Below are 12,651 nucleotides of genomic sequence, written 5' to 3' on the forward strand. Positions count from 1 at the left end.
ATCCCTAGAGAACTGTACTGTGACATCCCTAGTCTTACACTAAACCACTGTAATAAAGGAAAAGGCTTGTCAAAATCTCACATGTTCTGCTCATTCTGTCATTTTATTACCCAATTATCCATTACATTTTCCAATCACTTTACATAACCAACCATTTTCATCGTTGTCACACTATTGTAAACCACATCAGCAAGTTAATACATAAAGCTTTGCATTTCAAAAAACTAGACACTTTAGTAACAATATTACAAAGGTTTTAGCTTCAAAAATAACTGAAAATGAAAAAAATAAACCTTTAAAGAATTAGCATCATAAAATTAATTTATTCCAAGTAAAAATACAAAATAATATTATGACATTGACCAGATATGAAAGTCCCTCCCAGAAACAACTCTATTAATGATTGAGAAAGCACTCCTTAAAGAAAATACGAAATAAAATGAAAAATATGTAAATATGTTTAATTTTTTTCTTAGCAAAAAATCTTTCTAAAAATAACAATGAAAATTTGTCTCAGTACAAAGGCTACATTACTATTGAAAAAATACCAGCATGAAGAAAAGGTACATATTTGACAGTAGAAAAATGATTTCAGTGAATCACAATGTCTAAAGTTTGCAATGAAAATAAATCTGCAATAAAGATTTATGCCTTTTTTCTTTTCTTTTTTTTTCTATTTTTTATACAAACAGTACAAACAGTATTGCACATAACAACAAATAGTCGAGGTTAGGTTATAGCCTTCAAAAAATCGACTAGTTCAAGTGTCACATCAAGGAAAGGCCACAACAGGACCTGTGATACCCGGGGGCTTCCCATCAAGTTGCAGGTCAGAACACCTCTGTGTTTTAAAAAATAATTTTTTTTGAAGGACCCTCTCTTTTAATATAACATTAACAACTTGGGGGCACATTTATTTACAAAACAAAAGGGAACATGTTATAATTTAATAAACTAAAAAAGTTCTCTTTAAAAAAATACAAACAGAAGAACTCTTTCACAATCCTGGTCAGTCGTGCACAATCAACGCTTGATTATAAATATACAAATTAAGGGAAAGTAGTTTCCACCACCTATTCACAACTTTCAGCACCAAATGGAGTTTATTTTTTGTAACCTATTCTTTATGACAATGCTTTTTCGCCTTCACTTCAGCTTTATGCTGTACAATATTCCAGCTTTTTTTTTTAAATCTCAGTGTTATTTTAGTACATGAAAGAGGGGTGCGTCTTCAAAAAGTTTTGCTTCTTTCACATAATTAGGTAGATTTCTGTAGGTTAGATATGATCTTTAATATTATAGTTATAAAGCTCTAACTTCTTCATTTTCAAAAAACACAAATAAGCATGAAAAAAATAAAGTTACCCATCTGTTAAATCATTTTTCTTGCAGAATTAAATTAATATATATTTTTCTGAATAAACTTACTTAGAAAATATCATTTTCTTTCCTATATTTCAAAATTGAGGTATTGCAAAAGATCATGTCAGTCAGAAAGCATGCCTTTTTCCTTAAAAACAAACAAACAAAAAAATCTTCAGCCAACTTTTGAAAACTGTCTAGAATACAAAAAGTAGTAGTGCATAACAAAATTTCTTGTACAGATGAAAAAAACCACAAACATAGAAAAAAAACAAACAGAAAACCACAGCTGGGCTGGAAAAAAGCAATTATTACCAAAAAGCCCAGAGGTAACCTCAAAGGGGGAGAATTCTAATAAGCATTTTTAATCCAGTAAAAAACTATTTTGTTTTTTCCTTTTTGAAAACAAACTATAGTTTGAGAGCTGTTAATTGCAACTAAACACTGGAGAAACAAAACAAAACAAAACCAAGCGATATTAAGACAGTACAAGGACATCACAGCACATAAAACACAGCGACTTAAATCTATTCTGCAGTGTCATATCCAGTCAGATTGTCCCCAGAATTCCAAAACATAGGAAGAAGATTTAAAAAAAGATTTACATAGTCTCATAATCATTGTGTGTGTTTATATATTACTATCTGCAGCCCAAGAGTGAATGCTAAAAAAATGTCCATGGTAGTACTAGCAGGTCTGAATTCTATTCAAGCTTTACAGGATAAATCCAGGGAATTAAGTAGTTAATTTCTCACCCAGACAACCAACCCTGCCCAGGCCATCTTATTTTGTACAGACATTTCTTTAGCATCACGATCACGCAACTTTCTTAAAATGTGCCTAGTTTGTCAATTGACAACTTATCTCTATATACTGTATATATTCCTAGTGTTTGTAAGCTAAGATGAGCTCTTTGGTTTTCTGGACAAGGTCTGAAGCTATGTAAAATGGTGCAAGCACTAGGAGATTGTAACTAAGAGCTCATGTGTTAGTTAATAATATACCAGTTATGAACTGTCAAGTTCGTTAACGTCTGACACAGAGGCTTTAAACAGTTAAGTTTGATCACAGTTAGACATAATCACTTTACTATATAAAATAAATTGCACAATATATAACAGAGCACCGCAAAATACTTCATCTACCATCCACAAATTTGCTTTAAGAATATCCTACACCTAGGTTTTATATTGGTTGTAATATAGGTCATTCTGTTATGGGCTGTTCCTAATTTCCGAAGCATTCCATTTATTGAGGCATGCCTTCCTCCAGTCAATTACCACTTCTTTGAATGAAAAAAATCTTTTTTAAAAAAATCAGTATTTTATAGCTTATATAGATTTTCTTAATTTGTGCATTGTGGGAAGGTTTTATACTAGACATCAGATATAAAATTTATTGCATGCAGCAACCTGATTAAGTAAACATGCAGTCAGAAATAGTGACCTTCCGTTGAAGCTTTCTCAAGTCTATTCTGATCTCCTTTCGGCAGCTGATTCTATCCCTAAATCACAAAAGTATGTTGTTGGGTTTTTTGTAATTGATACCTTAGCCTGAATAGAGTATTATGGTATTAATAATACCACTTTAATAGCAGCAAAAGCTATTGCAGCATAAATTTACATAACACTAAAAGATCTAACCAAAATCCTCAGCAAAACAAAAATTAAACATGAAGGAAAAATAAAGATTCAGCTTATGAGGTATCCTTACATGTCAAAATAGAGAGCAACTAAAGGCTTATTTTCATTAAGGGTTTTCCTTACTCTAAATGACCCCAACTAATGATTGCTGAATTGTTGTGAAGTTTTTGCTACATCTGCCACCTACTCACGAGTATTACCTTTGGTAAGTCTTCTCCTAGGGGCGATTCTCTAAGTTTCTGAAAATAAGTGCATGCTCCAGTTCAAAAACGATCAAAACAATAACAATACAACAACAACAACAAACAAAAAAATCACAGACATCAACCTGATGGCCGCTGATGAGAATGGCAGTCTACGAGTGACAAATCAGGTGTAAGAAATTAAGGTACCAAGCAGACAAAGGTGTGAATCAAAGTGCAAATCAGTACCGTTATACACTCTGCAATTCTGCATTATACTGGACACTGAGTTCAGTAATATGACTGTAAATAATAATAATAATAAAAAGACCCATTTCTTCTTTAAAAATCGAGAACAAATGCACAGATTTCCAGAACACTGTAAGCCCTGAGGCAGTGCCCTCTCTTTTCCCTCCTTGTTATCTACTCCAGTACTTGTGGCTGGGTATACCCTGGGCTCAGCTCCAGCGGAACGGGACATGGCGAGGGCGGTCACCTCCCTCCTTCACCAGCGGTTTGTGGAACTCCCGCCCGGCGCGGGAATGTATGCTCGCCCAGCAGTATTCGCAGTAATACTGCAGACAGGTGACGTTGGCACAGAAGAATGGGGCAAACTTCCCACCACAGCGTGTGCCCTGGCACTCATCACACATCTGATCATCCAGCACATATGGCTTCACTTCCACCTGGACCCAAAGAGGAAAGACAGGAAAAAAGATTTTAGCAAAGCTTCCTCACATTTCTTCCTCTTGAGAGTTTATAATGGAGCTTAATATGTCCCAGTCAGACTCGGTGTTGAACTCAGCTGGTATCAGACAGTGGCTGACAGTATGGGATCTGCTCCTTGACTTACTACTTACTAGTTGTGTGATGGCAGTAACCTCTCTCTGTGCTTCTGTTTGCTCTATATGTGGATCTGTAAAGTGGGTGTAACGGTGATACACGGACACACACACACATCTGGATATCTATATGATGGGCATAGCAGGGTCTAACTCAAAGGGTGCTGGAGGATTAAGAGAGGTAGCACAGGTAAAAAAGCACATGAGCTGAATCCTGAAGGCTGGGAAGCACCCGGCTATGCACAAACAGCATTTCAGGGAGAGCAACCAGCGAGGACAAAGCCCAAAAGTAGGCAAAGGCAGAGCACGTACTTGGGGAAGTTTGGCAGGAGCTGGGCCAAAGGGGAAGTCCCACTGGGGCTGGCAAGCCTAGCTGAAGGGTGACCGTGAGGCTCTGGGCTTCAATGTTTTAAGCACAAGGCTTTCAAAAGACTAACCTCCCAGTACTGTTCACAATGGATGGCAGGGAAAGGGGGACTAGGCGGATGTTAAGAAGCTACTCGAACAACTGAGGCTTTTTTAATTTTTAGATTTTATTGCCTTAATCTCCCTCCAAGACTGGAAGCTTCAATAGAGAACTTTTCATCACAGCCCTGCAGGCTATGTTAGAGGAAAACCAGAAGCAAGGAAGAACAAAAGTTACCACAGCTTTCCCCCATGTCCGCTTCCTAGAACCTCAGAAACGGACTATCATTAATGTTTTCATCCCAAATGTTAGAAATTAGCAGGAAGATGGCAAGTCTCTGCAATCAGGCTCCTTCCCACGCTGACCTCTAGAGCCGTTCTGGGGAAGGGCAAGCATTGTGGCCGCTGGGGCTATGGAGATGGGGACCCACGTTTTTTTTGACATGAGCCAACTGCCTGACAGTTTGGGCTGCCTCTGGACGCAGCCAGGAGGTTCCAGCAGGGCACGGGGCAGGGTACCGAGGGGCTGATAGGGGACAGCATGGGGTGAGCAGGGACATAGGGAACGCCTGGGATTGGGCTCTGGCATTCCTGGACCTTCCCTTCTGAAGGCCCCTTCGCTGGCCTCCTCTGGAGTTCTGTCTCTGCTTGGAAGACCCACTGGAGATGACCTGTCCCAGCCCTTGGTTACCCAAGGGGGAAAATGTCTTTGCTTTGGCTCTAGTTCCCTTCCTCCTATTTTTCCCTCCTCAACCTAACAGGTTAGTGAGTGGGCTTAAAAAAAAAAAAATCTCACATTCATCTCTGCATCATAACTAAAACTGTAGTGGCTCTTGGGTCATCTGCCTAGGTTCAAATCCCAGCCACATTACTAGCTGTACAACCTTAGGCAAATTTCTCAGGTACTCTGAGCCTCTGTTTCCTCCTCTGTACACTGGGGATAAAGAACAGTTCGTACTTTATAGGGTTCCTATGAGGAGCAAATGAGTTGAGTCACATAAAGCACACAGAACCGTGCCTGGCACATCAGATGCCTTCATTAAGTGTAGTTATCACTCCCCCTGCTTCCTCTCTAGTCCAGGCCACCACAACGTGCATCCACACCTGTCCAATACCGATGGCCTCTGCACTGGCCACCAAGCTCCAGGCCTTCCCTGGGTCAATTCTCCTACGTCCAGGTAGACGTTTCAATCATCTGCCTTCTCAATGTTTCTTGCCTGGTCAAAAGCCCTTCAGGCTCTCCCCTACCTTCAGGAGTAAGCCCAGCTGCCTCAGTATAACAGGGTACTTACTCCCTGTCCCCTGCGACTCAAATGTAAGCCAGAGCCTTCAGGATTTGCCCCAATCTCTCTCCCATCTGGTCCCCAACTCAAACTCGACCTGGTCTCTAACTTACCTGCACTTTCTTCCCACCTTACATGCTCAGCCCACCCAACAATTTCCTGTACCCAGTAAGGCCCAGTCTTTCTTTTCTCTTTCCTTCTTAGCATAAAATTAACAATCTTAAAGTGAACAATTCAGTGGCGTTGAATATATTCACAATGTTGTACAACCACTACCTCTATTTAGTTCCAAAACATTTTCTTCACTCCAAAAGGAAACCCTGTAGCCACTAAGCAGTTTTCCCTACCTTCTCTCCCTCCCCAGCCCCTGGCAACAACCTATCTGCTTTCTGTCTCTATGGATTTACCTATTCTGGATATTTTATATAAATGTAATCACATAATTGTGACCTTTTGTGTCTGGCTTCTTTCACTTATCATAATGTTTTGGGGTTCCTCCATGTAGCATATAGCAATATTTGATTCCTTTGTATGACTGAATAATATTCCATTGTTTGTGTATGTATATGCATGTATATACATGGTATTTTGTTTATGTATTCATTCATTAATGGACATTTGGGTTATTTCTACCTTTTGGCTATTGTGAATGGTACAGCTATGAACATGTATGTACATATGTTTGTTTGAATATTTGTTTTCAATTCTTTTCAGTACATACCTAGGAGTAGAATTGCTGGGGCATATGACAATTCTATAATTAACTTTCTGAGGAACTGCCAAATTGTTTTCCACAGCGGCTGTACCATTTTGCATTCCCACCAGCAATGTAAAAGGGTTTCAATTTTTCCATATACTCACCAACACTTGTTTTCCATTTCTGTGATTATAGTCTTCCCAATAGGTATGAAGAGATGTCTCATTGTGGTTCTGATTTGCAACTCCCTACTGACGACATTGAGCATCTTTTCATATACTTGTTGGCATTTGTATACCTTCTTTGGAGAAAGGTCTATTCAAGCTCTTTGCCCATTTTAAAAATTGGATTGTTTTCTGTTGTTGGGTTGTAAGACTTCTTTATGTATGCTAGATACTAGACTTTTATCAGACATATGATTTGCAAATATTTTCTCTTATTTTGTAGGTTGTGTTTCACTTTCTTGAAAATGTTCTTTGATATACAAAAGTTTTTAATTTTGAGCAAGTCCAATTTATCTATTTTTTTCTTTTGCTGTTCTTCCTTTTGATGTCATAGCTAAGAATCCACTGCCAAATTCAAGGTCACGAAGATTTGCTCCCTGGACTTCCCTGGGGGTGCAGTGGTTAAGAATCTGCCTGCCAATGCAGGGGACACGGGTTCAAGCCCTGGTCCGGGAAGATCCCACATGCTGCAGAACAACTAAGCCCGTGCGCCACAACTACTGAGCCCGCATGCCACAACTATTGAAGCCCACGCGCTCTAGGGCTTATGCTCCACAACAAGAGAAGCCACCGCAATGAGAAGCACACACACCACAACAAAGAGTAGCCCCCACTAGCCACAACTAGAGAAAGCCCGCGTGCAGCAATGAAGACCCGATGTAGCCAAAAATAAATAAATAAAATAAATAAATTTATTTAAAAAAAAAAAAAGAAAAAGACTTGCCCCTATGTTTTCTTCTAAGAATTTTATGGTTTTAACTCCGATAGTTAGGTTAACTGATTTCGAGTTAATTTTGTATATAGTGTGAAACAGGGGTTCAACTTCATTCTTTAGCATGTGGATATCCAGTTGCCCCAGGACCATTTGTTGAAGAGACTATTCTTTACCCATTGAATGGTCTCACCAACCTTGTCGAAAATTAACTATAGGCCCAGCCTTTCAGCCCCACAGGGAACTATTCCTTCCTCCTTTGAACTTAATACTCCACTTTGCTCTTCTGGCATTTCCTATCTATAGTTTTGCCTTAGTCAGTATCTCTCCTTATCTTCAAGCAACTTGAGGACAGAGTAGATCTGGGGAAGAATGTGGTCTGCAGAGGTTGTGGGCTCCTGGGGGAAGGGAGCTGTAGGCTCATGAAAGTGTATATAACCTGGCCTGAACTCCCTGTACTTGAAGGCCAAGAAGGAGCGAAGTGGTGGACTAAGTCCCCTCTGCCCTGAGGTGGGAGGACTACTGGTAGAGGCAGGGTGTGTGGGGAACTAGGAGCAGCGAGCTTTTCCACCTTCGGTCCATGAGCTGAGGACTGCTTTGCTTCTACCACCAGGTAGACGCCTACACTCAGGGTGCTCCAGCAACCAGATCTGAGTCCCAAAAAGCCCAGAAAAGGGGATCCAGCAGTGAGAGAGAGGATTGGTCTTTTACATTCAGCAAAAGAAAGCTGCCAGAGGAGAAAGACAATAGCCCTTTGTAATACATACACATGTGAAAAGAGTACTTAAGGAGATTCAAGCCTAGCACAAAGGGCACTTTCCAGTAATATATATATATATTTTTTTAATGTTACTTTTGTTTAGGTGTAAAAGTGGCATTGTGGTTATGTGGGGGGTTTTGTCTCTCAGTTTTTTTTAAGAGCTTAAATTAATTTTTTAAATTGAGGTTAAAGTCATAAAGAATTAACCATTTTAAAGTGAACAGGGGCTTCCCTGGTGGCACAGTGGTTAAGAATCCGCCTGCCAGCGCAGGGGACGTGGGTTCGATCCCTTGTCTGGGAACATCCCACATGCCGTGGAGCAACTAAGCCCGCGAGCCACAACTACTGAGCCCACGTGCCACAACTACTGAAGCCCACATACCTAGAGCCGGTGCTCCGCAACAAGAGAAGCCACCACAATGAGAAGCCCGCGCGCCACAACAAAGAGTAGCCCCCGCTCGCCACAACTAGAGAAAGCCCGCATGCAGCAATGAAGACCCAACGCAGCCAAAAATAAATTAATTAAAAATAAATAAATAAATTTTAAAAAGGGGAGGGGATTGAAACGGAGCAGAACAGTGTGGGGCCCTCCTGGATACAACCCCCACCTTGGGTCTCCCGTTTCTTGTTTGTAGAAAAAGGCTTTAGCTTCCTGGGCCTTTCCTAAGTTCCAAAGAGCAGACTCAAGCAGTTACTAATTAGGGGAGTGAAGAAATGCAGAAAGAAAGGAAAAATAGTCAAGAAACAACAGTTCAGCGATAAAACAGAGTCCTAGTTCCTCCTCAAGGGAAATACATAACAATCTGACACATATCTTTGAGTTGTTCTGCAGGAACTAAGACCCTCACCCAGGTGGAGGATGGTGACTACATGCTAACCATAAGCACACAGACCCCTGACTGGTTGGAATCAGAAGGTTGATGATTAAGATTCCTGAAACACCACCCTGTTACCTCACCACCAACCAGACAGAAGAAAGTCATGCCCCCTGCAATCCTCACCTCAAATGTTGCCTTTCAGAGCCCTTCCCTGAAAGCTATCAGGGAGTTTGGGTCTTTTGAGCATGAGCTGCCCATTCTCCTTTCTTGGCCCTGCAATAAATGCCTCACCACAACCTGGTGTCAGTGAATTGGCTTTGCTTTGCGATGGGTGAGGGGACCCAAGTTCGGTTGGGTAACACCCATACATGTACATTTACTTTGTTTTTTAGTTTTTTGCCACTATTGACAATTCTGCAATAAATATACCTTTCGTGTGTCCTCACATCTGTGTTTTTATTTCTAAGCATTGGGATTATAGCATTAAAAACAACCAACGGTAGGATTATTGGGTCAAAGAGTATAGGTATTTTTAATTTTAAGACTTTGCTAGTTTGCTTTTTTAAAATGTAGCAATTCACATCTCTATCAGCACATAATAAGTAGTTATCACCTCTTTTAAATGCTCTCCAGTCTGATGAGAATAAAGTGACGTTAATTTTCTTTTTCTTGACTATGAATAAACATGAACTTTTTTTTAGGTGCATTGCCTGTGAATTCTTATGTGAATTATCTTCTACCCATTTTCCCACTGTGTTGTATGTCTTTTTCTTGCAAATTTTTAAGAGTTCTTTGTATGGTATAAATAATAATCTGCAATTGTTTTCCAAATCCATCATTTTGCCTATTGACTTTTCTCAGGGCATCTTTGACATTTAAATGTATTTTATTTTTACATAGTCTAATACATTTATTTCTTTCTGAAGCTTCTAAGTTTCTAATCCTTATTAAGAAGGCCAACATGGCCCTTAATTTTTTCATACAGACCTAGATGCTTTGATTTTTTTTTAAAGATCATCATTATTTTTTTATGTTTAAATCTTTCTTTATGTAGATTCTATCTTTATGGTTTGGTTCATTGCAAGCAATTTATAATTTTTGTTACAACTGTGATTATTTTCTCCATTTTTATTTCTAGAATAGCATAAAGCTACTAGTGTTCTTCCAAGTCTTCTTGACAGAGAAATAATATCTTGACTAAATACAGGATTTTGGGATCACATCTTTTTCTCTCAGACTAATCAATAGTATTCCTTGGTGTTCTAGCTTCCAGTGCTGCAGATGAAAACTCTGATGCCAATTTCTTTCTTTTTTTTCCTTTGTAGGAGATAGTAACTAGCTCTTTTCACGTGGAAGCATGTAACATTTTCTCTTTATCTTCAGCGTTCAGAAATTTTAGTTTTATGGAACCGAACTTGGGTCCACTTGCCCATCACAAAGCAAAGCCGATTCACTGATACAAAGTTGTAGTGGAGGAAAGTACAGCTTTTATTACAGGGCCAAGCAAGGAGAACAGGAGGCTCATGCTCAAAGACCCAAACTCCCTGATGGCTTTCAGGGAAGGGCTCTGAAAGGCAACATTTGAGGTGAGGGTTGCAGGGGGCATGACTTTCTTCTGTCTGGTTGGTGGTGAGGTAACAGGGTGGTGTTTCAGGAATCTTAATCATCAACCTTCTGGTTCCAACCAGTCTGGGGTCTGTGAGTTTGTGGTCAGCATGTAGTCACCATGCTCCACTGGGGGTGGGGGTGAGGGGGGCCTTAGTTCCTGCAGAACAACTCAAAGATATGTGTCAGATTGTTATGTATTTCCCTTGAGGAGGAACTAGGACTCTGTTTTATCGCTGAACTGTTGTTTCTTGACTATTTTTCCTTTCTTTCTGCATTTCTTCACTCCCCTAATTAGTAACTGCTTGAGTCTGCTCTTTGGAACTCAGGGAAGGCCTAGGAGACTAACGTCTTTTTCTACAAACAAGAAACGGGGGACACAGAGGGGCTTTTGTACCCAGGAGGGCCCCACATGGTCCTGCTCCATTTCATAGGGAAATGGTTAAATAAAATGTGGTACATCTACCCTGTGGAATATCATGCAGTCATGAAAAAGACTGAATTAGTGTTTGTTTTGAAAGGATTTCTACAACATGGGGATATTAAGATCTAGTGGAGTGATGGATACAAGCACCTACTGCAAACTGAAGAACACTGAACAAATAAATGTAAGGTCAAGTAATACATTCATGCTGATACCTGAAAATGCAATATGAATAAACTGCATCTTCCATGTATTCAGGCTTCCAGCTGAGCGTGGCACCAATGTTCCTTACTGCATGAGGGGTTTTGATGGATCTAGTCAAGACAGTACTTCAGAAGATCTACCATGAAGCCCTATCATGCCAGAGGCACCAGGCCTAGGCATACACTGATGCCTTATTCTATCAGCTTCCTTAAGGAATAATGGATTTCTCATAAGTTACTTTTCCATGGAGCAGACATTTTTTCTTTTTGGTGTTAAACATCTTGAATTTTGATGTTTCTTGATAGAAATCTTCCTAAAATGTACTATTTATTCTTCCCCCTCTTAAGCAAAGGGTACTATCAGCATCCTTTATAGTAGTGCAAGTAGGACAATGAAGTGGACAGTTTTCATTTTTTCTGTCACCTCCTTCAAAATGTGTCTATCTGCTACCACTTCTATTAATACCTTTCAAAGACCCTTTATAATTTTGCAACTTCCAATCATTATAATTGGATTAAAAGCTAGATAATCACATTTGCTAAATCTCACACATTAACTAAGACTCTGAATAGAGACAAAAAAGTAAAGGATGCTGCTTCCTGACTGCCACTGTGCTCTCGGAGGCCTTTCCCGACACCTTCCAGAGGGCTCCCTTCCAGATGGGTGAGTGGTGCTATTACTGCAAAGCTGCTATCAGCACCTGTGTGCAAGGACTGATCCAAAGAGTACAGCCATGCCCAAAAGGTAGGACATACACCAAGAGTCAAAATGATCCGCAAACACATGTGCAAAGTGGCAACCACAGCCTCTCAAAGGGCAACAGTCAAGCAGTACCTCTGACAATTTATATCAACAAAGAGAAGTAGCTGCATGAAGGACACTGGTAGTTAGGTGGTCCTTATGCTAAAGAAGGGTGATTATTTTGGCTCAAATGGCTTCATTCATTTGATGAATATTTATGGAGTGCCTATTCCTTATATGCCACCATATTAAAAACTGAAATACAATGGAGAACAAGGCATAGTTCTTCCCTAAAATAATTTATGGTCTATTTGAGAGTTTCTTAAAGGCATTCCCAACCATTTGTAGTTTTTGCCATATCCTAATGCCATCTGTACTATTACTTGATGTTTTACCTGACTATCCAGATTAATTCTATTTTTCCCAATATACATATACATAATTATTAAAATAAAAACAGAAAAAGAATAGATATATGTATATGTATAACTGAATCACTTTGCTGTACACCTGAAACTAACATTGTAAATCAACTATACCCCCAAATAAAATAAAAATAAAATTTAAAATAAAATAACATAAAATAAAAAGAGGCTTCTCTGTTAACCACCTAAAACACCTGGAGTATCATTAAGCTACAGCACTTTGGAGACACCAACTTATTGGGATCACATTAGTGATCTACATGACCATTAAAGTTCAAATACTAGAGCCCTCCACAGAGCCAATCAAATCACCAAGCTGACCTT

The 12,651-nt window shown here is 39.5% G+C and overlaps 1 protein-coding gene across 10 annotated transcripts in view; it reads right to left on the bottom strand.

Annotated features, from left to right (window-relative positions):
- Positions 1 to 84: 84 nt before the first annotated feature.
- The window catches only part of CPEB3 (cytoplasmic polyadenylation element binding protein 3), a 180,159-nt gene continuing 167,592 nt past the window's right edge, over positions 85 to 12,651 (bottom strand). For all 10 annotated transcript variants that reach the window (XM_082339444.1, XM_082339443.1, XM_082339448.1 and 7 more), the window contains one exon: positions 85 to 3,873. In XM_082339444.1, the coding sequence (XP_082195570.1) occupies positions 3,646 to 3,873 (228 nt within the window). In that variant the 3' untranslated portion in view covers positions 85 to 3,645. The remainder of the gene's footprint in view (positions 3,874 to 12,651) is intronic.

The sequence above is a fragment of the Balaenoptera borealis genome (assembly GCF_965194805.1).
Source record: "Balaenoptera borealis genome assembly, chromosome: 10".
NCBI classification, from domain to species: Eukaryota; Metazoa; Chordata; class Mammalia; order Artiodactyla; family Balaenopteridae; genus Balaenoptera; species Balaenoptera borealis.